This window comes from Girardinichthys multiradiatus, chromosome 2 (assembly GCF_021462225.1).
Source record: "Girardinichthys multiradiatus isolate DD_20200921_A chromosome 2, DD_fGirMul_XY1, whole genome shotgun sequence".
NCBI lineage: Eukaryota > Metazoa > Chordata > Actinopteri > Cyprinodontiformes > Goodeidae > Girardinichthys > Girardinichthys multiradiatus.
This window is the reverse complement of record NC_061795.1, coordinates 44,935,978-44,962,585: the sequence shown is the minus strand read 5'-3', so window position 1 is coordinate 44,962,585 and position 26,608 is coordinate 44,935,978. Positions and strand designations below refer to the sequence as shown.

Sequence of the window (26,608 nt, the reverse complement as noted above, 5' to 3'; positions counted from 1 at the left end):
CCGACTGGGGGTTTGAGAGAACAGAGCAGAGACACAGAGAACAAAGAAGCACTGATCCAGGAGTACTTTCTATGGGAAGGAAAAGTAAATGTTAATGGATGTAGCTCCTTTAGTCGTTTCACCTAGAAAGAAAGAACAGATAAACTCTGAGCCAGTTATAATTAGTTACAGTAAAAGCTCAGTCAGTAGCTATGAAGAGAGACAGGGTTAAACACTGAAAGACAGGGCCATGAGAATCATCTGTAGAGGGTGAGCATTAAGTTGTTGCCACCAGAAGCTCGGACGATGCCTCCCTCCAGGAAGGTATCACAGGTAGATACAGAGTCAGGCCAGGTGTAGCTTCTAGGAAGAGAGAGAACGTAAAGTTAAAAGCTAAAATAACTGCAAATAATGAAAAATTGGAGAGTGGTATGAGAATGTGGTAGAGAGAGTGAAAGTGGTCATTTTGTCCTCCAGCAGACTAAGCCTATAGCAGCATAACTACAGAGATAGCTCAGGATAAACTAAGCCACTCTAACTATAAGCTTTATCAAAAAGGAAAGTTTTAAGCCTAGCCTTAAAAGAAGACAGGGTGTCTGCCTCACGGACTAAAACTGGGAGCTGGTTCCACAGGAGAGGAGCCTGATAACTAAAGGATCTGCCTCCCATTCTACTTCTAGAGACTCTAGGAACCACCAGTAAACCTGCAGCCTGAGAACAAAGTGCTCTGTTAGAAACATATGGACCAATCAGATCTCTGATGTATGATGGAGCTAAATCATTAAGGGCTTTATATGTGAGGAGGAGAATTTTAGATTCTATTCTGGATTTAACAGGGAGCCAATGAAGGGAAGCTAAAATAGGAGAAATATGATCTCTCTTTTTAATTTTCATCAGAACTCTTGCTGCAGCATTTTGGATCAGCTGAAGGCTTTTAACTGCATTTTGTGGACATCTTGATAGTAACGAATTACAATAGTCCAGCCTTGAAGTAACAAATGCATGGACTAGTTTTTCAGTGTCACTCCTGGATAGGATATTTCTAATTTTGACAATGTTCTGGAGGTGAAATAAGTAAATCCTAGAAACCTGTTTTTATATGGGATTTAAATGACATGTCCTGGTCAAAAATAACACCAAGGTGTTACACCAAATGTCTCGATACTGTTCCTTTTTATACTATATTTTATTTTCTCTACTGTCGATATATTTATACTTAAAGTTCTGTAAGCTGTGAGCGTTTGAAGCTGAAGTCAAATTCCTTGTATGTGCACACAATGTTGGCGAATGAAGCTGATTCTGATTCTGATGCCTATTACCAGTCATTGGGTGAGGATCAGGGTGCACCCTGCACAGGTCTCCAGTCCACACAGGACAACCAACACACACGTGAGGATTGACAAAAAGATCATTTAACAGTAATGTTTTCTTGACTGTGGAAAGAAGCTGGAGTACCTGGAGAGAACCCAAAGATGCATGAGGAGAACATGCAAACTTCATGCAGAAAGTCCCAATGTCTTAATATAGACAATTAGGAGATTATGGGACATTACTTAATAATAATAATAATAATTTGTGGTCAAAGTGGATTTGAGTTGATTGGTCAGACATCCCATGGCAGGTGGCTCTCATCTGGACCAGAAAGATCTGGCCGGTCAGGCTCAAACCTGGTGCTTTCTGGGTAAAAACCCTAAAACTGACTGAGGCTGTAACCATGACTCTAGATGTTAATTTGCACATCAGTAGAAATATTACAATTCTAATTTACGTTTTATTTCTTCACATGGTTTAGCTCCGCAGAGGGAAACTGAACCTGAAACTCAGGTTTTAGGTTCCTCTGCCCCCCGTTCATCTCTGAAGATAAAAACCGACGCTCCTCTCTGGGTCGATCTGATCCGCGGTGAAGGTTTCTTTCACCTGAAAACCTTCCTGCGCTGTTCTTCTGATTATTTTCCTTGTAAACAACACTCTGCTGCAGCAACTCCACATACGTCATTCCCATACCCTCTCCCAGGTGTGTCGCCAGGCCAATCTAAAAGGTTGGGTCAACTTGACGCCCTCTCACAGCGGTGAACCGTCAACAGGTGCCACTAATTTACAACCGTAAACCTTGGCGGTAAATGTGCGTATATAACAGAGGTCAGTAGTGATGTTTTCTCCTGTTCAGCGTTCTATGTAGAGGCTATTGGTGCAGCAGGGCTTCAGAATGGACCTGTGGAATACCACTCCAGAAGCTCCCGCTGCAGCTCTGGAGCACATTTCACTTTGTCTTCCTGCCCAGCAGATGTGTTGTTTTAGCAAATAGTTGACCGGTGTTTGAAAATCTTTTTCTGCACTGCTGTGGTTCCATCAACTGCCATTCTGTAATGATTTCTAAGTCTTTGATATGAATCCCCTTCCTTGGCTTTACAGATGGAAAGATTTCACTGTATCATAGCTGACTGGGTTTATTTTAGCTCCTAGAACAATCACATTTGATTAATAGCTGAACTTCTGCAGGGAAGCATGCTTTAAAGGTTTTCAAGGTTCTCAGCCCCAAAAGGGATCGACCTCTGGATCACTAACTTTCCCTTCCACGAATTTGGATCCTCAGCTCAGACTTGATGTAGAGGTTCTGTTCTCCTGACTTTTATTGTCGCTCGGTTTCCCTCTGCCGTTTCATTTGGGGCCTCAGCAATCCAGCAGGTGAATCCCTGCAGCTACGCAAGGATAGAAGTGACTTTATTAACGGTCTGGATCCACTTCGGAGCGTTCCTTTTAGTGTCAGTGGATGAATGGTTCTTACTAGAAATCTGTACTGCTGGAAAAACTCTTTGATTCCTGATTATAGTGGCAATGTTATGGTGCTTAGCCAGAGCCCATAATGTTTTGATTCTGTTCATTTTGAACAGAATCTCAGCAGATAATGAGAAACAGAGATGAGAATGATTGACAATAAAATTAGATGATTAGAAATAACAAAAAAGAAATGAATGTATTTTAAAACACACACACACAGCTTTCATGTTTAATTTTCTCTTTACTTTTGTTGAACAAAAAGAAAAAATAACCAAAAATCACAATAATCAGTTTGGATCTGTTTAAAAGCAAGCATTAAGTGGTTCAACATTTCATTTTATGGTTTCCATTGAAACCAGCAGGAAACGTTTACTGTTATTTCTTTATAAAGAAATTGTCAACAGCTGGACTTGCTGGCTTCTATAGTTTAGACAGTAAAATGTATTTCTTTAACCACAAGTCATCAGTTTTCCTCCAGAAAAACAAGGCTTTAGTCATTTTTTCTTGACGTGACTTAAACAGATGATGAACAGCGCGGGAGACAGAACGGACCTCGTCTCGGTGTCAGTTTAAAGTTAAAGCTGTGCACCTTTATGTTCATGCTTTAAGTGTAAAACATGAAGGTTGTGATACCCGTTAAATGTTTCCTCTATTTTTAATATCAAAAGGAAACTCCTGATGGTCGGGAGAACGTAGCCTACATGCTTTCTGTGAATGTCGTGCTCGATATTCAACCGCTACACTTTTCTCACAAGGCACAAAAGTGATGTAGGTCCGAAAACTGCTTCTCATGTAGAACAACAGTTTCTAAAACATCCACAAATACGTTATGACAGAGCTCCACCCACCTCAGGACTGGACTGAAACTGAGTGAAAAACAGCTGAAGTCCAAAGGAAAACTGTGAGGCTTGCAGAACCCCTGGAAATGATCAGTGTAAAAACTACCACACGTCAAAGTTTATGTGTCTACAGTGTTTCATGGAGGACATGTGACAGGTTAAACAGATCCTTCAGTTCCAGTTTAGAAAGAGATTCAGAGCGGAAACATAATGAGAGTGAATTAGAGTTTGGATGTGCGCTCTCTGCACTCTGGGCTGATTCAACAGAAAACTGCCCTTACAGCAGACGTGAAGGGAAAATGTCAAGTCTATTTCCGTTTAAAACATGATGGTTCTGTTCAGCCTTTCCTTGATTGTCTTGGTGACATCTGGGGAAGGATGGCACCAGTGGCTCCAACTGTATCCCTTCCTTTGACTTTTCCTCTTGGAGCGCTCCACATGAAAAATCCAGCATCACCCTCTTGTCTGGACGGCACCTAGAGACAGTAATCATGCTTTTATCCCCTCATGCCTGGATTATTACAGCTCTTCTTTGATTGAAATTAGCCAGGCTTCCCTCTCACGCCTATGGCTGGTAAAAAACACTAAGATTTTTAGCTCGGGTTTTTGCGTCGCTTCACTGACTTCCTGTTCAGTTCGAGTCCATTTTAAAATTCTTTTGTTTTTAAGTCTTTAAATGGTCTTGAACCTTCTTGTGTCTTTTCACCGTCTCGAAGAAACATTTTATGAATCCAGAGGAGACGGAGCCTTTTCAGTTTTGGCTCCTAAAGAGGTGATGGTGACGCAGCACAGGATTCTGGGGTGTTGAACTGAACGCAGCACAGGATTCTGGGGTGTTGAACTGAACGCAGCACAGGATTCTGGGGTGTTGAACTGAACCCAGCACAGGATTCTGGGGTGTTGAACTGAACGCAGCACAGGATTCTGGGGTGTTGAACTGAACCAAAGAAGCAATGTCAGCGGTGTTGTCATTTTGTTACCATGTTGAAATTGTATGGAAATATATGTAATATAGAAGTATTGGTTGTCTGCCATAACAGTAATATTAATATCGGACACCGATATCGGTCCAAATTCTAATATCGATGCATTCCGACTTCTAACCCTGTGTGAATCGTCATCTGTGTCTTCGTCTTTTACTCTTTCTTTGTGCTATTGGCTGTAGCTATATGGCAACCTGTTGCTGTTTTATTATTCTCTTACATTTTTTTGTAAAGCACTCTGTTCAGCTATTGTTGTTGAAGTGCTTTATAAATCAAGCGGTATGGCGCTGTAAGTTGGCTGTGTTGCTGTTTTATTGTCGCTTATATTTAACGCTGAAAGAGGAGATGAAGGAAAACTACATCAGCTTTCAGAGCCAAATCAGAATTATTCTGCAGTGGGAAAACAGCAGGAAGTCTGAGCTCTGGTCTTATCTGCGGTACCGAAGCCCACTGCAATGACTGGGTCACACAGCGGTCCACAGGGAGGAGTGGGTTTACTCTGAACCCATTTATGCCCTTCAGCAGTCTGTTTACCCCTCATACCGACCTGCAGAATCAGCGCGTTCATGGGTTCTGTAGGCTGGTACGACAGGCGTTGGAGTAATTATGGATGGCAACAAATTGAGATGATCAGATCAGAACATTAGCTGAAGAATTGTTCTCCGACCTGTTTGTGAGGTCAGCCAGGATTCCCAGCTGTACTTTGTGTAAAACATAAAGTAATCCAACAGGTGAACATCTATGGTTGATAGGATTGTTTTTTTTGGGTGGGGGTGGCGGGCAGGTGGGTGGGTAAATCTACACCCAAATGGAGAACAGGCTGTATTTTATCCTTCTGTACCGTTATAGTGCTGATCTTCATCCAAGTTTGTGATTAGTTCCAGCTGCTTCTCTGACCTTGTGTTGTACGCATGCAGTCGGACTGAATCATTCCTCGTCTTTGCATCTCCATCTCACTTTGCGAACTTGAACTGAAGATCTGCAGATTTTAACTGTTTCTGTTTTTAATCTGTTGATTCGTGTTTGAAAAGAGGTGACCTGCAGATCTGTCCAAAAGTTGAACATTTTACTCATTCATTTCTTGTTTCCTTCTTGTGATCCGGACCTTTCTCTAAGTTTCTCACATGGTTCGGCAGGTCTCCGGTCTTACTCTAGAACTTTCAGTTTTTCTTTGGACTTTAGAATAATTGGATTTATTCAGGCATAAACTATCATAAGGGTTTCTATGTGATCCTTAAAAATCAAGAAATGAGGAATTTGATTTAAGTATTTTCAAGATGTGGATAAGCATGGATCCGTCCGTCCATATTTAAAGCCTGACCACTACTAAATTCACAGTAAACCTCTGTAGTTATAAATGGACCTAAAACTGACATCTGGAAATTCAGGTTTGGAAAAGTTTGGAATCTAGAAATGGTAACTGTATAGAGACCCTGAATCATTATCAGACCCATCTGGACCTGCTCCAGTTCTCCCACCAGCCCGCACTCTGAGGGGAGGACGGTGTCACCGTCCTGCTGGGCTGCATCTACACTTGCTTCAATCAGCCAGGTTTTTCTGGTTTTTAATATTTTGTTGAGTATCTAACACCTTGGATGTCGGTCTCTCTGTCTTCTTGATGTCATTAGGCAGGTTTAACTAATTCGGTTTAACTAATGGATGCACCCAGGTCTCCTTTCAGTGAAAGTTGTTCGACATTTGTGGTCATCTTTAGTATGACGTAAAATGAAAGCGAAAAATGTTTTATTAAAGGATGAAAACTTTGTGTTGCTCCTTAGTTTTTCTATTTTGAGAAAATGAGAATTTTTCTCGCTCGTTCCAGTGAAAATCTGGTCCTAAAGAACCTGGGTTCAGATTGGTACCATTCATTCCAAAGGCCACAAATACGGGCCTACGAACCACACTTTGGACCCTCCTGATCTGAACTATTTAGCGGACCTGTCCTGATGAAAGACAACACCGCGGTTATTTACATTCATACTGGAGGCCAAGTTAATGTTATCTAGTGAGGTTTGTGAGTTTAGCTTCAGCTCATTTTATCACATTTACGGTGAAGCTCATAATTATTCATACAACCGGTAGGTTTAGGTTTAAAGTGATCTTTCAATCTGACCAGCAGGTTCCTTCATATTGGGCGTAATAATGTTTTGCTGTGCCCTGACCAGAGTCCCGATTTTAAATCTGATTGATAATCTGTGGAGGGAGCTAAAGATTATGGTTATGGCAAGGAGGCCTCCCAACCTCAATAGCTTCAAGCTCATCACTAATGATTAATCATCTCTATACCAGTGGAAAAATGGACAAACCTGGTCAGCAGTTATAAACAGGGCTTGACTGATGTATTTTCCATGGATAATTAAGAAAGGTATGAATCTCTTTTTTGCTTAAAATTAAACCGCTTGAATATTTTCTGATTATCTTTCTAGATGTGTCTGTGCTGTTTGTAATAAGAAGCACGGTTCTAGGTTGAATAATGATGACCTAAAATCTGAGTCAGGCAGGGGTATAAATCATTTGGGCTTAACTGTACGGCTCTCATGGAGTAGTGGAGCAGAATAAAAGTATCAGAATAAAAATCGTTCTAAACTCCCGAGATGATTTCTAAAGAGCTGCTGGCTGAAAACTCGGCACGCCGGGGTGTTACTGACTGAAATATTACTGTATTATTTGACAAGACATCCTTCAGGTTTCTGTTCTAAATAATTCTGTTTCTGACTAATCGCATCACTCCAAAACCTCTCCTGAAGCGTCTCTCCGAAACCGATTTCATCGGATCAGTAAATCCTGTGGATGTCGGAGCAGCTCCCAGTCTCGCCGGTGAAAATGAAAGCGAGCTGTGTTTTCAGAGATGACCATAAATAATTTATCATAGCAAAACAAGTTGATGGGATGTGACACAAAAAAGACTTGGTTGTGGAAAAAGGCTTTCGTCATTTTCATGAGATCCAAATGCTTCTGTGTGTGTGTGTGTGTGTGTGTGTGTGTGTGTGTGTGTGTGTGTGTGTGTGTGTGTGTGTGTGCAGCTTTTAGGAATGTTAGACACGTCGGTCCCAGTGGTGGCCAAGTTCAGACGCCTGTTGGACAGTCTGCCCAGGGAAACTCTGCCGGATGTGGTTGCCTCGATGATCCGCACCTCCAACAAGGAGAAACTCCAGGTGGGCCTTCAGATTACAGCATGAAAAATAAAAACCACGCGGCTGAGTTGGAAAAATGCCCGTCTGCTTGTGTTTGTGGTCCGTGAAGGTGTTGGACGCAGTCAGCCTGGAGGAGCGCTTCAGGAAGGCTCTGCCCATGCTGACCAGGCAGATCGAGGGACTGAAGCTGCTGCAGAAAACCAGGAAAATGAGTCCTGACGCTGAGAAGAGGGTACCAGATGTTTAATATTCACGCCTGAAAAAGTATTCACACCTCATTAACTTTTTCACATTTTGTCACAAACCTCAGTGTTTTAATCAGGATTTCCTTTGACAGACCAGAACAAACGGGCCCATCGTTGTAAACCGGCCTGTCATACACTGACAGCCATAAATAAAGTCCAGTGCCACCAGTTGTCTTCAGACGAAACCTAATTAGTAAATAGAGTCAGTATAAATACAGCTGCTCTGTCTTTGCCTCAGAAGTCACAGGTCAAAGTGTTTTATTAGGATTTTATTTGATAGACTAACACAAGGTAGTGTATAATTATGAAGCGGAATGAAAATGATACACGGTTTTCTAAATATTTTCCAAATAAAAATCTGAACATTTTCAGTGCAATTTTATTCAGCCCCTCTGAGTCTATAACTTGTTAAAACTAACCTTTTATGTAATTAAATCCAGAGACAACATTTCTGCCCAAATATCGGATGGAGAACATCTCAGAATATCAATTTTCATGTCTCGTCACAGATTCTCAGTTGGATTTAGGTTTGTACTTTGACTGGGCCATTTTAACACATTTCTGCCTGGCTGTATGTTTATCATCATGTTCCTGCTGGAAGGTGAACCTCTGCCCCAGTCTTAAGTCATTTGCAGCCTCCAACAGGTTTTCTTCTGAGACTGTCTTGTATTTAGCTCCAACCACCTTCCCATGAACTCTGACCGGTTCCCCCGTACATGTTGAAGAAAGGCATCCCCACAGCACGATGCAGGCACTACCATGTATCATCCTGAGGATGGTGTGTTCAAGGAGCATGTGCATGTAGGCCAGTTTATGGCCTCATCTGGCCGGAGCACCCCCTTCCACATGTTTGCTTTGTCCTCTACATGGTTTATGGCAAACTGCAAACAGGACTTCTTATGGCGCACATTAAACTATGGCTTTCTATCTCAAACTCTTCCGTAACAACCACCTTTGTGGAGTGCACAGCTAATTATTGTCCTGTTAACCGACCCTCCCACCTGAGTAAACCAAACTGTGCATCGTTGTCCTTCCGTAAGCTGTGAAAAGTTGAAATGGGTGGGAATACTTTTGCAAGGCACAGTGTACACGTTGTTTCTGGGTGAGATCACCGATCAGTGTAAATAAAGCCAAATCTTTGTCACGTGCTCAGGTGTTATCAGTGCGTAAAGGCGGAGTGTTCCCAAGGCGACAGTTCAATCTGGACGAGGAGGATGAGGATGAGGATGGGGACGACATGACAGCTCTGGAGAGGAAGATCCATGGTGCCAGCATGCCAGAAGCTGCACTCAGAGTTTGTCTGAAAGAACTCAAACGGTAAAAACGTTCTTCCAGATGATTCAACCACCAGGTTTAGTTTACAGCAGCTGTTTGCTCCCAGGAAGAGCATCTTTGACCATCGTTTGTCTGAGCTGCAGCCATTAAAAAGCAGTTGTTCAAAACTGTAGGTTTTTTATTATAACCTTGAGGAGTCATTATGTATATCTTTACTGTCCCCTCCTGTTTGTTTTAATACAGATCACTCTGGTTTGGGAGAGGGGTTTTTGTTCCTCAAAAAATGTTTTGAGTAAAAGGTTTTTTAATATTTTAAAATTGATTTTAATACATTTTTACACAGAGCCTCCTAGAACCATTCCCAAGGATTCAGTTCCCATAATTACACTATTTGTGTACATGTTAGATTACACACATTCAAATCCACTTTATTTAATCTTTTAATCTGTATTTGCTGCCTTTGGGTTGTATTTTTAGAAAACATAACTTCCCTTTGTATAGTTTTTCTGATGATATCCAGGTTTATGCCAATTAATCCAAAATAGTTACTTAACCGTCTAAATTACTTAAAAGTCTTGTTAAAATGTAAATTTCTCAATCTCAATGAAAATAAAACTGAAATCATGAGACCATATTCTGCTTACAGTAACTCTGGATTAAATAGAATACAATCATTTTTTCCCTCAGCGGGGAGATTCAGGTGTACCAGCAGCAAAGTGAAAGGCATGCAGATACAGACAAAGGTAAACATATAAAAGTAAGAAATGAGACTGGACATTAAGGGCAAAATTTACAACATACTCATTTTAAAAGAAAAGTGCAGCCTATAAAGGGTAATTTAAAAAAATGTACAAAATGGGTATGTATAATTGTGCACAAAAAACAACAACAGACTGTGCAGGTAACAGCAGGGATGTGAACACTTATTGAGTTTGTTGGGAGCAGTGATGGTTACAAAGTCTAACAGCTCCTGGGAGGAAGGATCTGTGATAACGCTCTTTGTGCACCTAGGATGCAGCAGTCTGTCCCTGAAGGAGCTCTCCAGTTCTGCAGCAGCTTCGTGCATGGGGTGGGAGACATTGTCCAACAGTGATGTTATTTTTGCCAGAGTCCTTCTGTCTCCCATCAACTACACTGGGTCGATGGGACCTCGAGGGGTTCATCTCATCACCTCTCATTTTGACTGTTGTAATGCCGGCTTAGATCAGTCATCTGTGCATCAACTACTAGTTGTCAAGAACGCAGCAGCTCGTCTTTTAACAGGCACTAAAAACATGAACACGTACTGTATCTCCAATCATGGCTTCTCTCCACTGGCTGTTTTAGAAGTGATTTTAAGGTTCTACTGACTATTTCCAAAGTCTTAAATGCTCTGGCCCCATCAGATTTATGTGATCTTCTCAACATCTACACTCCACTGAGAGCTTTCCAGTCAACAAAGCAGCTTCTCTTAGTTGCTCCACGATCCAGGTTACAACATGAAGGTGACCGGACCTTTGCAGCACCTGCTCCAAAACGTTGGAATAGTTCACCCTAAGAGTGTTGAGACTTTTAAATCTCTGCTGAAAACAGCGTCTTTTCTCTTTGCCATTTGACCGAAGCAGAATGTGAGACCCAATTGGATCTGATAGTTAGAGTTGATATTTTAATCTACTTGATTTGTTTGTTGCCTCTTGTTGTTTATGCTGTTTAGCTGCTTATCTTGACTGAATTGTGAAGCATGTTGGTCACCGTCTGTTGTTTTTAATCTGCTATATGAATAAATCCACATGGACAAGAAGAGTGTCAGATATCCAGCTTTTAAAAACATGGTCCACAGATTTTCAACGTCGGACCTTTTGTTACAGAACCTTAATGTTAGCCTACTTTATCTGTTCCATTACTGTTTGGGATCGTTGTCCTGTTGGAACATCTGTGTCCAGGCTTCAGTCATCAAGCTGCTGATTTGAGGTGAACTTAAAGTAGTCCTCCCCTTTCAGCTGAAGAAACCACAGCATGATACTGCCACCACCCTGCTTGACCGTTGAAACAGTGTTCTTACGTTTGGAAGCCTCTCACCTTGACGTCTCCCTGCAGATGTTTTGTGGTCAAACAACTAAATCTTTGTCTCATCTGACCTTCAAATTTGTCATGTCGTGTCATGGCAGACTTGACCGTTGGTGATTCTCGGGTTATTCCTGATCATCTTACCCAGTTTCCTGGTCTTCTTCCAGATGTTTGCAAACTGGTGACTCATCTGAGTAGTCAAATAATTCTCTGTCAAACCGATGTGGAGCTCAGGGAGACGTCCCAGCCGCGGAAAGCAGGCCTTGTGAGGGATGTGTGTGGGATATACTGTGTTCCACCCAGTTAGAAGATAGGTGTAATATATCTTGTTGGTGAGGCGTAAGACGTTTGGTTCCATCTTTAATGTGTATTATGTTTCTTTTCTCCCCCACTAACCTGGCAACGGGTCAGATCTGATCCTGTTTCCGTGTTTTCAGGTTGAAGAAGATGCCTCAGTCCATGCCTGAGTATGCGCTGACCAGAAACTACTTGGACCTGATGGTGGAGCTGCCGTGGAGCAAAAGCACCAAAGGTAAACAGAGCTCCCAGAGTTTGGGCCATTCAGTTTCAGTTTCTCCAGTTTGGGTCAGAATGTTATTTATTCTTAGATGCACCAATCAGATCTCTTCCTGGCCGATGCAGATTTTCTAAGAGGTCTGACCTGCCGACCTTGATTTATTGTTCTAAGGACTATTTTCACACATAATAGAAAGGAAATGTGCTTCAGGTTCATTGGTATATGAAATAGTTTTAAATGTAATAAAAAAGGAATAAATTAAAAGATTCTTTCTGTTTATGTATCAAATAATTTGCCTCTAATCTTTATCTAACTTTTATGAAACTCCAAACACAGAGCATGAAGTCGGTCGATGTGTTTACAGACCACAAATTGTGGGAGTTAATAGTTTTGATGCACTTAAAGACGATCAATTAACTGCAACTCTAATTTAATGACAATAAAAAGTGATGATATTGTTACGTGTTATTTAGTGTAATTCCATGTGCTTGGCTCCAACAATCAGTATTATCTTCCCCTACTAAAGGAGAGCCAATTCTTTGATGCCGAAAAACCTTTCTTAAGTGCAAAGATCACTGAATAACAGATTATTCCCAGTTAGTACGCCAGGAATGTTAAATGATCCAGATACCGCATGTAATCATTTTAAAGTAATCAGCTCCGTCCAAACGGTCAAATGTCACGATTTAGCTGTGTTTGAATCTGTGTTCTGGCCCAGAACTAAAGACATGAGATGTGTGTCATCTTCAGTTGTTCCCCAGAACCAGCAACATTTCAGAGATGGAGGACTGCTGCCCCGGGTCATGTTCTTAGTCTCTCAAAGATTCAGCGTTCTGTTCACACTAAGACTGATACATTTATTGGGAAAATATCATCATTAGTTTACTGTATATTTGGGTTGCGTATAAAGAAATACTTTTCAGGTGGGAGGCATCTAAAACAGATGCCTGAGCCAACTGACTCCTCTCGATATGGAGGAGCAGCGGCTCTACTCCGAGCTCCTCAACCTGTCTGTAAGGGAGTGCCCGGCCACCTTGCGGAGGAAGCTCATTTTAGCAGCTGGTATTTAGGATCTCGTTCTTTCTGTCATGACCCAAATTAATGCCCAGGAACATAGACAGACTGGTAAATCAAGAGCTTCAACGGACCGGCACAGCGTCCTCATTACTGTGGCTGTTGCACAGATCCCTTTGGCTGCTGCATATAAACGTTAGATGTTTAATATTGATCATTTATGCAAACATGTGCTCTCTTGCTAAGATAGTAGATCCTGTCTTAAAGACGTGGAATAATTAATAATTTTAGCTTTTGGTTGAAAGATGTTGTCTGTCCAACTTGATGTGTGTTTTGGTAACCTTCAAACTCATTTAAACATTTCAACTTTCAATGCGTCTTATCTCAAAAACATTCATATTCAATAAATGAGAATATTATAAAGTTCATTTATTTCAGTAACTCAGTTCACTAAGTGAAACATGTTTAGACTAATTACACACAGACTGATGGTTTCAAGCCTTTATCTCTGTTAATTATGAAGATTTTCCACTTACAACCAATCAAAACACTACATTTAAGATTAAAATATTATGTCAGTAATACAGAAATGTGGGCTTAATTAAGAATCTGTTAAATATCCAGTTAATGGTTATTTTTTTAAAAGTAATTCTAATCTGAGAAATGAGCCTCATTAGAACACAGATTCCAATTTATTGAATATGACTGTTTCTGGAAACCGCTCTCCAACGTTAACGTTTTATCTGTTTTAAACATGTTCAGACTGCCTGGACATCCGAGCCGCTCGGACACTGCTGGACAACGATCACTACGCCATGGACAAGCTGAAGAGGCGCGTCCTGGAGTACCTCGCTGTCAGACAGCTGAAGACGTCACTAAAGGTGATTGTTAGCGGCTGCAAAGTCCGATTAAGGGTTAATTCAGTTATTTTAAGCCGATTTTTTGTTTGGCCACACAAACATTAGATTACCATGTTAACATAATCTGAACATCTAATATCTGCAAGATCCACAAGCTCTGTGATTTCTTTTCCCAGCTGGAACTGTAACAACTTTTAAACATCCTGAGACTAAAGAACATAATACCAACGTGTGACCAAATTAAAAGATCCTGTTTGATGTTAAATAAATACGCTGCTCAAAAAAATATAGGGAACACTTAAACAACACAATATAACTCCAAGTAAATCAAACGTCTGTGAAATCAAACTGTCCACTTAGGAAGCTACACTGATTGACAATCAATTTCACAGCTGTTGTTCAAATGGAAAAGACAACAGGGGGAAATCTTTGGTGATTAGCAAGACACTCAATAAAGGAGTGGTTCTGCAGGTGGGGACCACAGACCACTTCTCAGTATCGATGCTTTCTGGCTGATGTTTTGGTCACTTTTGAATGTTGGTGGTGCTTTCACACTCGTGGTAGCATGAGACGGACTCTACAACCCACACAAGTGGCTCAGGTAGTGCAGCTCATCCAGGATGGCACATCAATGTGAGCTGTGGCAAGAAGGTTCACTGTGTCTGTCAGCGTAGTGTCCAGAGCCTGGAGGCGCTACCAGGAGACAGGCCAGTACACCAGGAGACGTGGAGGAGGCCGTAGGAGGACAACAACCCAGCAGCAGGACCGCTACCTCCACCTTTGTGCAAGGAGGAACAGGAAGAGCACTGCCAGAACCCTGCAAAATGACCTCCAGCAGGCCACTAATGTGCATGTGTCTGCACAAACGGTTAGAAACCAACTCCATGAGGACGGTATGAGGGCCTGACGTCCACAAATGGAGGTTGTGCTCACAGCCCAACACCGTGCAGGACGCTTGGCATTTGCCAGAGAACACCAGGATTGGCAAATTCACCACTGGCGCCCTGTGCTCTTCACAGATGAAAGCAGGTTCACACTGAGCACATGTTACAGACGTGACAGAGTCTGGAGACATCGTGGAGAGCGATCTGCTGCCTGCAACATCCTTCAGCATGACCGGTTTGGCAGTGGGTCAGTAATGGTGTGGGGTGGCATTTCTTTGGAGGGCCACACGGCCCTCCATGTGCTCGCTAGAGGTAGCCTGACTGCCATTAGGTACCGAGATGAGATCCTCAGACCCCTTGTGAGACCATATGCTGGTGCGGTTGGTCCTGGCTTCCTCCTAATGCAGGACAATGCTAGACCTCATGTGGCTGGAGTTTGTCAACAGTTCCTGCAAGATGAAGACATTGAAGCTATGGACTGGCCCGCCCGTTCTCCAGACCTGAATCTGATTGAGATCATCTGGGACATCATGTCTCGCTCCATCCACCAACGTCACGTTGCACCACAGACTGTCCAGGAGTTGGCGGATGCTTTAGTCCAGGTCTGGGAGGAGATCCCTCAAGAGACCATCCGCCGTCTCATCAGGAACATGTCCAGGCGTTGTAGGGATGTCATACAGACACATGGAGGCCACACACAATACTGAGCCTAATTTTGACTTGTTTTAAGGACATTACATCAAAGTTGGATCAGCCTGTAGTGTGTTTTTCCACTTTACTTTTGTGTGTGACTCCAAATCCAGGCCTCCATTGGTTAATAAATTTGATTTCCATCAATGATTTTTGCGTGATTTTGTTTTCAACACATTCAACTTTGTACAGAACAAAGTATTCAATGATAATATTTCATTCATTCAGATCTAGGATCTAGGATTTGAGTGTTCCCTTTATTTTTTTGGAGCAGTGTATTAAACTATCAACTAATATGCGAAGGGTTTCAAGGCAACTCCTAATTACTGACCCAACAAAGTGTACATCAGCTTCCTGCTGTTAGGAATTAAAGCTTTCTTGACAATGAAAGTAGGAAAGAAGTAGCTGCTGAGTAATGTGAGAATAACCCAAGAGTGACATTTTATAAGTTGCTATGGTGATTCCCTCCTTTGCTGGGCAGCAGAAAAGGCGGGAAACAGACGAGCTAAACGCTGAAACAAAGTCTCTGTGTGAAAACTATGAGTCATAACAAAACAGTTCTTGAACCATGAGTGGCAGAACCTTCTGGTGGCCACACATTTAACATTTTACTACTCTACCATGTTTTGTTTAGGAGATATCACAGGTTACAGAGGCCGAAACATTCTGAGCTGAAATACAATGAGAGTGAAAAGATTGGGGGGTCTATAGCAATGGGAGACACACACAAATATACTTTCAATTTAATGTATAAACTGTACAAAGCTCCCAAAGGTATATAAATTTGTGTGGTACCATCACACACTAAACTGATCATTCAGTGGGAAAATGATATAAAAAAATAAACTTAAATTGAGATTGTGTAAAAACTGTAAAAGGTATCGAAATGCCAGTTCAGTCAGATAAATACCAGCTTTCTGAGAGGCGTTAGAACTTTAAATGGTGTTTCTGCTTGAAAATAGCCATCTTTCTCTCCTAGATAAAGTCACTAAAAAAGCTGCTACCATTAATGTTTGACCTTTCTTTTCCATAGAAAGTACTTCTGGTTCAGTGCTTCTTTTTTCTCTTTGTGTCTCTGCTCTGTTCTCTCAAACCCCCAGTCGGTCGTGGCAGATGGCCGCTCACACTGAGCCTGGTTCTGGTTCTGCTGGAGGTTTCTTCCTGTTAAAAGGGAGTTTTTCCTCTCCACTGTCGCTACATGCATGCTCAGTATGAGGGATTGCTGCAAAGTCAACGCCAGTGACTGTCCACTGTCGCTACATGCTCATCCAGGAGGAGTGAATGCTGAAAGTCACTGACTGGATGCAATCTGCTGGGTTTCCTTAGATAGAAAAACTTTTTATCCAATTTGAATGATGAACTGGGGCTGCACGGTGGCACAGTTGGTAGCACTGTTGCCTTGCGGCAAGAAGGTCCTGGGTTCGACTCCCAGCCGGGTGTCTTTCTGCATGGAGTTTGCATGTTCTCCACGTGCATGTTTGGGTTCTCTCTGGGTACTCCAGCTTCCTCCCACAGTCCAAAAACATGCACTTAGGCGTGAATGAGTGTTTGCATGGTTGTTTGTCCTGTGTGTGTCTCTGTGTTGCCCTGCAATGAACTGATGACCTGTCTAGGGTGGACCCGCCTATGAATTTAAATATTCCTGAGCTTTGGAGCTCCGAACAGGGCTGGGTCTTCCTTCTTTTTCAATCCTTTTTTTTTTCTTTTGCAAATTCTGTAAACACGGTTCAATGTATAGTTTCCAAAGGTTACTGCACACTATTCCTTATTAATGAAGTTAAACCACCCAAAAAGTTGAAAATGTACTCTATATTTCTCATAAATGATTCTGCAGGGCCCGATCCTGTGTTTCGTTGGACCTCCTGGAGTCGGAAAGACAAGCGTGGGTCGCTCCATTGCCCGGACTCTTGGCAGGGAGTTTCATCGGATCGCTTTGGGAGGCGTTTGCGACCAGTCGGATATCAGAGGACACAGGTACATGCCTGAGAGAGCAGATTTATAAAGTGGAGTTTAAATTGTTTTATTTGATCAGAGATTGGTGACGCAAAGAAACCTGACCGTGACCTGACATTTCTCAGAAAAAAGAGAAATTTTGAGTTCTGATGTTTAATATGACGCAGAATGTAACATCACAGTAATGTTTCAGGACAGATAAAGTGCTGACGGTATCAATCACTGACACTGAGTGTTTCAACAGAGAAGGTTTCGTTTTTATCCTGCCTTGTTCCCAGACATGCACCTGCAGAGGAGCTTTCAGTCATCAGAGATTCTCACAAATCGCTTAGAACCCCATCCACCCTGCAGAAACATCACCTGTGTTTGATTTTATAGCCTGATAAAGAGATGAGGCCTTCCAGGAATGTTCCTGATCCCAACAGAACTTCCACTACTAGATGTGCTTCGCTCAGTGGACCCATTGTTCTCATCACAACAGGAACAGTGGTGTGGAAATCACTTGAAGACATTTGACTCTGGTCGTAAATCGTGATTATATAAGATGGTGTTCCCTATCCAACACTAAAGAAGACCCCCATGCAGAACAGTTAATGGGTTTTCTTTTACCGTAAATAATCGAGGCTATTCTGATTCTGGCTGCGAAGAAGATCCATAACGAATAAGACTTTATTGATGTGACAGTTCATGGAAAAGCAGCAGGAATGCTGACTTGAAAAGCTGATGGATAGCAGGTGTGGGTGTGTGTGGTGGGCTTAGGGATGTTAACCAGCGCAGTCAGCAGTCATGAAAGAACGAGGATACCTGCTGGACAGATGAAGTATTACAGGATTAAGACGGGCTGATATTAAACTGATAATGGCTTATTTCTTTGAATTTATGCATCAGATTCCAAAAATATTATGAATCAAGATGAAATAAAATCTTTAGCATGTCTCAGCAGATTATCCCCAAAGTCACAGCGTGCAACTCAAACAGAAATGACAAAAAGCCCAAGAGCTCCATCCCTGAATCTAAAGGCCTCAATTAGCATGTTAGATGTTACAGTCAATGACAAGATCATTAAAAAAGAATGAAAAGCTGAAGGCAAAAGCCTCTTCTTCTGAAAAAGAATAGCACAACTTAGATTTGCAAAGCTGTACCTAATGAAGACCCTAAGACTTCAGTAACAGAAGGTGGAGAAAACTGCATTTCAGCACAAACATCCTAGAGCAACTGTTGAGCACAGTGGTGGAAGTGTGATGATTTGGGGTTGTTTTGCAGCCAGGACCTGTCACATTGCAGTCCATAATTCATCCAGGAACTCCTCTGTATACCAAAGTATTCTAGAGTCAAATATGAGGCCATCCTAACAGGACAATGATCCCAAACCAGCAGCTAATCTACAATTGAATGGCTGAAAAAGAGAAGAGTCAAGGTGTTGCAATGGCCTAGTCAAAGTCCTGATTTGGATGCTTTGATAGGAACTTCAGAGAACTGCACAGGAGCAAATATATGCAAACCTTACTGAACTGACGCATCGTTGTGAAGAAAAGCGGACCAAAAGTCCTCCACAACGATGTGGGAAACCGATGAGATGGCCTGCACTTGTAGGCCGTCACAAGTCCCCAGAGACCCCAAAGGGCTTTACACTACAATCAGTCATGTGGTCAGCTACTATGTAGCCACAGCTGCCCCGGGGCAGACTGATAGAAGCGAGGCTGCCATACAATCGGCACCACCGGGCCCTCTGACCACCATCAGCAGGCAAGGCGGTTGTCCAAGGATACAGTGACTGAGGCAGATATAGTGGGGGTTCAAACCAGCAACCCACCAGTTACAGGACGAACCCCTACAACTGTTGCCACCGTCACAAAAGTCAGACAGAAGATCACTGCTGAGACTCATTGATAAAGGTGGTTCTGCAATGCTTTCGAATTGTTTACGAAGATCAGGTGTTTTATTTAGCTTTTTTGGACCAGATCATGTTTTTAAAAATCCAAGAGCTCCAACTCAGACTCCACTGGCCTCAGTTAGCAGGTTAAAGGTTAAAGTTCATGTCAGGACACCTGTTTTTAATTTGTTATTTTGTAAACGGTTGTTATTTTAGCTCTCTGCTCTGTCTCCAGGAGAACATATGTAGGCAGCATGCCCGGCCGGATCGTCAACGGTTTGAAGACGGTTGGAGTCAATAACCCGGTCTTCCTCCTGGATGAGGTGGACAAGCTGGGGAAGAGTCTGCAGGGAGATCCTGCTGCTGCTCTGCTGGAGGTCAAACTTGTTTCTTTCATCATGTGCGGTTCGTTACTTAATCATAACCTTAATTACTGATCAGCCTTCTGCTTTCTTTCTCTCCTTCAGGTTCTGGACCCGGAGCAGAACCACAGCTTCACAGATCATTATCTCAATGTGGCCTTTGACCTCTCCCAGGTGCTCTTCATCGCCACCGCAAACACAACGGCGACCATTCCTCCCGCTCTGCTGGACAGGATGGAGGTGCTGCAGGTTCCAGGTGAGCCACCTTCCAAACCGTGTTCCTACACACTCCTAAAGGTCTGGAAGAGGAAGGGGTTTAGTTTTAGTGGTTTCCAGGTATGGCTCTACCTCTTTAAGAGGGCGCCCCAGCACATCATCTGCTTCCATCTCCTCCTTTCCTCCTCTGGTACACAAGCCTGGACTGGACTTTACTGAGGCCAGTAGTCCCGGGTGCCAGAATGACTACCTCTGCCAGAATAACAAGAGAGAGATTTTATTAACTTTCTTTAAAGTTAGATGTTTATATAGATTATTATGCTATTTGGCAATTTGTGGAAGCTCAGGTGATGATGTCATGGCTTCCTAAGTTTCTGATAGTTTAATTAATAACATTCAAGTTAATTGTTATTATTATTATTACTAAGAAGTGTTCAGCCATAATAGCCATTGTCACATTTGGAGAAAAAAGGGGGAAACCTACAAACATGGGAACAAAATCCCAACGGTGAAGAGGCAGCACCATGTAGGCATGTTTTGCTGCATCCAACCATCCATCCATCCCTGCTTGTCCTTGTTATCTCTAGCGGTCATTGGGCATCAGTTTTTCCATATTTCTCCCAGTCTTAATTGATCCTAGTTTGACTCCAAGCTGGAGAACATCTTGATAAAACTGAGACCTGAAGATTAGAGGCTAAAACAACCGGTCGTGTCAGATTTATTAACCCAGAGAGTTTGTTTCCCTCACGTACCCATCAGGTTGTGTTTTTGAACCACCGTTGTTTCAGGATACACACAGGAGGAGAAGCTGGAGATAGCTCATCGTCACCTGATTCCAAACCAGCTTGAGCAGCATGGATTAACCCCTCAGCAGCTGCACATCCCTCAGGACACCACCCAGGATGTGATCGGCAGGTACCATCACTTTCTGGTTTTTAATAATTGATATTTGTTCTGATGCGTTAGTGGGATGAGAATTTTTCCAACAAAACTGATATATACTCTTTACCCTTAGGCTCCAAAATGGTCTTTCTCATGAAGAAAAATTTAATAAAAATACAAGATATGATTTTCTTTTTTTATTCAAATCTGTTTAATAACTTCAGGCCTAATCAGAGTTTTTTTTAAATCATAAAATGCAATGTTTTGCCTTAACCGAATCAAATTTCTCACAGAGACAAAATACGTTCTGAACCAATTTCACTTTGCTTTATACGAGTCGCTAAGACACCATTATGTGCTGTTCAGCTTTTTTATTGCCATGTTTTTTGTATGGTAAGAGAACAAGACCTCTGCTGAAGTATTATGTGATGAACTCTGCTGCCTCTGATGGTTTGGAGGAGTAATAACACATAAATTATGTTTGTCCTTTATTTTGAAGACCAGACTTGGATTTATTAGTTATTCTATTATAATATGAGAGTATTAAAGTAAAGAGTGTAGGTATATTTTCAAAGCTCCTATTCTATACACCATGCAATAGAGGAGCTTGTTGGATTTTAAAATTAAGAATCCAAGTTTCATAAAGTTAGCTTTTAAATGACCAAAATATAACGAATCAAGAAACTAAAATAGGCAGCTCGTCAGCATAAACATCTCTGTCTGTCTGATGTTCTATGGCTCAACATTTTTACCACAGCCGTTTTTCTCCAGCATTGAAAACTACTTCTTCTACTACTAAAGATTTTCTCTCAGCTTTCTTTCAGCAGTGCCACCTAGTGTAGTACCATGCCTTGCACTGACGCTGTCAACGAATGATTTCCAGTTGGAATATAGGTCAAGCTTTTTTATTTTCAGGAAATATTTTTCCCATTAGTTATTCTGCGATCCTCTCCTGTCGCTGCCCCGACAGGTACACCAGGGAGGCAGGCGTGCGCTCCCTGGAAAGGAAGATCGGAGCGATCTGTCGAGCCGTGGCTGTTAAGGTCGCTGAGGGTAACAGAGTCCCGGAGACTTCGTCCTCTGGACAGGAACCGCAGCAGGAAGGTGGGACTTTGGTGGTTTAGGATCGACTTGATGGTTAAAATCAGGATGATTTTCCACCACTAGAATAAAACCTTAAGGACCTAGAGGATCACTGGATAAATGATAATGAGTCTTCTTCATTACTGTGGAAGGGTTTTAGCCCACTCTTCTTTTGCAGAATTGTTTTAATTTAGCCACATTAGACTGTTTTGAACTAATAGAAATGATCAGTAGATCATTGAGTCATCAGAGGTGGATTTCCAGGTGTGTGTTGCTCTATAAACCAAGCTTACTTGAACTGAAGATCACAAACTGAATGCAGGGACCAGAATTGAAGGTTCCTTCAGTTACTGTTCAGGTCATCCAGGTCCTGAAGCAGCAAAGCAGCCCCAGACCATCAAACTACTACCACCATGTTTGTCTGGCAGTATGGTGGCCTGTTTCTACAAGGCATACATCCAGAAAGGTCCACTTTGGTCTCGTCAGTCCACAAAAATCTTTAGGATCATCGAGATGTTGTGAGATGGGCTTTGTGTCCCTTTTGGGTCAACAGCCGTTCTGACCTTGGAACAATTTTTGCCCAGTCTCTTTTTCTTATCGTTGAATCATGAACTCTGACCCCTAACTGAGGCAGTAAGGAGCATGATGGGTTGCTTTTGAAGATCTTTTAGCCTACTTCATGTTGTCAGACAGGTTCTGTTTAAGGGATTTCCTGATTCTACAAGTCTGGCAGTAATGAAGCCTGGCTGTGGCCCTTGACATGACCTCAGTTTTCCAGTAACATTTGGTTAATAACAAGAGAGACGCGTTGGTCTCCTTTGAAAAGACATTTGAAAACATTATTTTTTGTGTTTATTTCAGGTTATGCTTTGTCTGACATGAAATTGTGTTTGAGCAGCAAAAACAGAAGAAATCTCTAAAGGCTGAGACATTTTGCACAGCACTGTAGCAGTTTACAGTCAGAGCCTGGAGAAACGTGATGTTTGTTTCGTCAGATAAGGCAGCACCACCTGAGATGCCTATCGTGATTGATCATGTGGCCCTGAAGGACATCCTGGGACCGCCGCTGTTTGACATGGAGGTAAGCAGGACATCCTCAGGAAGAGTCGGAGCTTTCACAAGCTTCAGGGCTTCATCAAGGAACCTGTTCTTAAACCGTGTGCAGGACCTGAGCTTCAGTTCTGCAGACATTTTGTGGATCTCAGATGATCCTGAAATGTCTCCAGCTGCCATTTGTAAAAGCTTCAGGTCCCATTTTCAGTTGTAACCTCCCTTGACTTGGCTCTTTCTTGGTGTTTTCATGTGTCCACAGGTCTCGGAGCGACTGACCCTTCCCGGTGTGGCTTTGGGCCTTGCCTGGACGCCGCTCGGCGGGGAAATCATGTTTGTGGAGGCCAGCCGGATGGAGGGAGACGGTCAGCTGACTCTGACGGGTCAGCTGGGAGATGTCATGAAGGAATCTGCTCATCTGGCCATCAGCTGGCTGCGAGCGAACGCTAAAACCTACCAGCTCACCAACCGTGAGTCCATGTCAGAGTGAAGCTGCTGCAGTAATAAGAACCGCTAAGTGAGGGGATTCCCTGTGAACCTGTCTGTGTGTGTCTGCTAGTGGTGGGGGGTCCTGATCCGATGGAAGGGACGGACATTCACCTCCACTTCCCTGCAGGAGCCGTCACCAAGGACGGCCCCTCTGCTGGCGTCACCATGGTAACCTGCCTGGCCTCTCTGTTCAGCGGCCGGTTGGTCAGATCCGATGTGGCCATGACCGGAGAGATCACGCTGAGAGGGCTGGTTCTGCCGGTGAGTTTTCACCTCTGGGAATGGAAGCAGAACTTATGGGGAGGTCCATCAAGAGGTTTGAACTTGTTTGGTTCAGAGAAAACAGATCGTAGAAATGTGTTGTTTCAACAGCTCAAACATTCTGGCTCTGTTGAATAAAACTACATCAGTCAGGTTCTAGCTTCTTGGAGCAGCTCTGCAGGATGGAGCTTCGCTGCAGGATGGAGCTTCGCTGCAGGGTGGAGCAGTTTTGCAGGGTGGAGCTTTGCTGCAGGGTGGAGCAGTTTTGCAGGGTGGAGCTTTGCTGCAGGGTGGAGCAGTTTTGCAGGGTGGAGCTTTGCTGCAGGGTGGAGCAGTTTTGCAGGGTGGAGCTTTGCTGCAGGGTGGAGCAGTTTTGCAGGGTGGAGCTTTGCTGCAGGGTGGAGCAGTTTTGCAGGGTGGAGCTTTGCTGCTGGGTGGTTTTGCTCTGCAGTATGAAGCTGCTCTGCAGGATGGAGCTTCGCTGCAGGGTGGAGCAGTTTTGCAGGGTGGAGCTTTGCTGCAGGGTGGAGCAGTTTTGCAGGGTGGAGCTTTGCTGCAGGGTGGTTTTGCTCTGCAGTATGAAGCTGCTCTGCAGGATGGAGCTTCGCTGCAGGGTGGAGCAGTTTTGCAGGGTGGAGCTTTGCTGCAGGGTGGAGCTTTGCTGCAGGGTGGTTTTGCTCTGCAATATGAAGCTGCTCTGCAGGGTGGAGCAGTTTTGCAGGGTGGAGCAGCTCAAGGTGGAGCAACTCCACAGGGTGGAGCTTTATCATGGAGCACTTTCCTGACCCCATCTTAAACTTCATGTTGGATTGAGATCCAACTTCTTACTGAGCTGATCTTTGTTTCCTGGAGAAATGTTGGAACACTCTTTGTCCCTCCTTCCATTAATCTGCTCCTCATCCACCCATTCCTTCATCCAACCGTTAGTCCATTCATCAGTGCATCCATCCATCATTATGTTTGTAGGTCCCTCCTTCCGTCCAACCAGCTGCCCATCAACCTTTGGGTTCTATTGGTCTTGATCCATATCTCCTGACTGTGGATCAGTTTATGCTTTTTAAGCCATATTGCCTTCAGTCGTATCTCCTGATGCTTTGACTCTACGTACATCCATCCATTTTCTTTCCTTTATCCCAGGTGGGGTTGCTGAGGTAACGGGTCAAGGAGGGAAACCTCATTTTGCGAGAAGACGTGTTTCCAGGCCAGAAGGAATCTGTTACTATGGAGAAGAACTTTAAGAACCTCCTCGATCCTGGGCTTTGTTTCAACCGTAATTACGACTCCTTTTAGGGTCTCTAAGAAACTAAGCCTCGAATGAGCGGTCAGACTGGACGTTGTTCCAACACCGTAATGAAAGATGATGAAAAGAAAAGAACCTTACCTGGAAAATGGAGACCAGGGCAGCATTCTAGGAGGAGCTGGTTGCGAATTCAGCCTCAGCTCCTGAAACACTGCCTGAAGAAGCAGCAGGAAACTACCTCCATCTTTTTTCTTTTGGATCAGCTGGATGGGTTTACGCCACCTGTTTCAGAATGAAATCCCTGATCCGAACTGTTTGGATTCTCTAAAATGATCAGAAAAAGAGCTTCAGGGCTTCCCTTATTCGGTCCTGAAGCATCCGGTCAGAGTGGGCCGTTGTAGAGGAAGGGAGACCTTTTCCTTCAGCGGAGGAACAAACTACCTCCTGCACTTGTGTGGAACATTAAACTCCTGCAGGTCAAATCTCTGTTGGTTTGGTCTGATTTTCTCCGGATTACTTTTTGTTTTAATTAAACTTTATCAAATGAGGTTGAGGAAATTTTTACTTTTCTTGCACAAAAAAGAAAATCTTTTCCAACAATTTTAGTTTTGGGTCTGTTTCCCAAAGTTAACATTCAGCGGATGTTCTGTGATTGTTTTTGATTTTTTTGTGCAAATCCAAATAAATCGTGTGTTTTCCGTAGGTGGGCGGGATCAAGGATAAGGTCCTGGCGGCCCACAGAGCCGGAGTGAAGCGGGTCATCCTCCCGAAGAGAAACGAGAAAGACCTTGAGGAGCTTCCGGCCAACGTCCGGGCTGACCTGGACTTCGTGATGACCGGAAACCTGGACGAGGTTTTGAATGCCTCCTTCGATGGCGGTTTTCCAGGGAAAAGCAGCGTGCGTTCCCACCCTCAGCTCAGCAGCAAACTGTGAGGAAGTTCAGAGAGATGTCTGACGTGTTTCTCACTGACCAGCAGAAGCAGCAATACTAAAAAACGACCCATCTCATCCGTTTAGAAATAATATGAGCTAACTGGAGTCGGACCAGGAAGCCGTTAGACAATAAATCAGATTCTTTATTTGAGTCCAGATTGGTTTTGAATGTTGTTCTGAAGCCTCCTGGCTGGTGTTTTTCCTGCTGCCATCTGGATTTATTTTTGATGAATGTTTCCAATAGTGGAGTGAATTCAGTCTCAGCTGATTTTAATTTGATTGTTATTATGATTTATTATAATCAGTTAGGATGAGCGAAGGTGGAAATTAAATGAGATTCCTGACAGAACGGACACTTGTGTGTCCTGTTACACAAGCATTCAATAAATGAAATGCTGAATTTTAAATATTAAAGGTTGTTCTTGATGTTATTGAATTATTGACTGTCAGTTTAGGAGAATGGATGTTGGAGAATCATTTCATAAAACATTTTTTACACATTAAGAAAATAAAAAGATTCCTAAACCTTGACAGGAACTGTCATTCTCCAGGCTGAACACGTCCATCCATCCTATTCCTACTAACCATGAACGGATCATGGAGCTAACAGGACCAGGAGGGAAACCCAGACGTCCTCACTCCCCAGCTTGGAGGATACAAAGGTGTTTCCAGACCAGAATATATCAAATGTCCATCCAGAAGGTTCTTGGTTTGTCCCAGAATCTCCTGATGAGTATAAGATGATGTCCAGGAGGGGTCCTGATCAGATGAACCACCCCAGCTGGCTCCTCTTGACATGGAGGAGCAGCAGCTACTCCGAGCTCACCCATCTCCTTTAAGTCCTGATCATACACCATCAGGCGTAGGATAACGACCAGAACAACGCTGAACTGTCGAGGCATGGACTCCACTGGACTCTAAACTGTTTGCTGAGGTATCTGGCACCAAGACGTTGGCAGCAGATCCTCTAGGTCCTGGCTGCTGTGAGAGTGGGCCTTGCTTATTGGATTGTTTGTACAGC

At 43.1% G+C, this 26,608-nt stretch overlaps 1 protein-coding gene across 1 annotated transcript in view; it reads left to right on the top strand.

Moving 5' to 3' along the window:
• lonp2 (lon peptidase 2, peroxisomal) overlaps positions 1-26,001 on the top strand; it is a 40,217-nt gene extending 14,216 nt beyond the window's left edge. Inside the window, exons 4-17 of the mRNA XM_047381268.1 lie at positions 7,603-7,734; positions 7,823-7,945; positions 9,112-9,275; positions 11,717-11,811; positions 13,573-13,691; positions 17,079-17,218; positions 19,306-19,447; positions 19,538-19,688; positions 20,437-20,563; positions 21,501-21,634; positions 22,609-22,694; positions 22,926-23,133; positions 23,223-23,413; positions 25,357-26,001. Coding sequence (XP_047237224.1) covers positions 7,603-7,734; positions 7,823-7,945; positions 9,112-9,275; positions 11,717-11,811; positions 13,573-13,691; positions 17,079-17,218; positions 19,306-19,447; positions 19,538-19,688; positions 20,437-20,563; positions 21,501-21,634; positions 22,609-22,694; positions 22,926-23,133; positions 23,223-23,413; positions 25,357-25,587 — 2,043 coding nt within the window. The 3' untranslated portion in view covers positions 25,588-26,001. The remainder of the gene's footprint in view (positions 1-7,602; positions 7,735-7,822; positions 7,946-9,111; positions 9,276-11,716; positions 11,812-13,572; positions 13,692-17,078; positions 17,219-19,305; positions 19,448-19,537; positions 19,689-20,436; positions 20,564-21,500; positions 21,635-22,608; positions 22,695-22,925; positions 23,134-23,222; positions 23,414-25,356) is intronic.
• Positions 26,002-26,608: the final 607 nt, after the last annotated feature.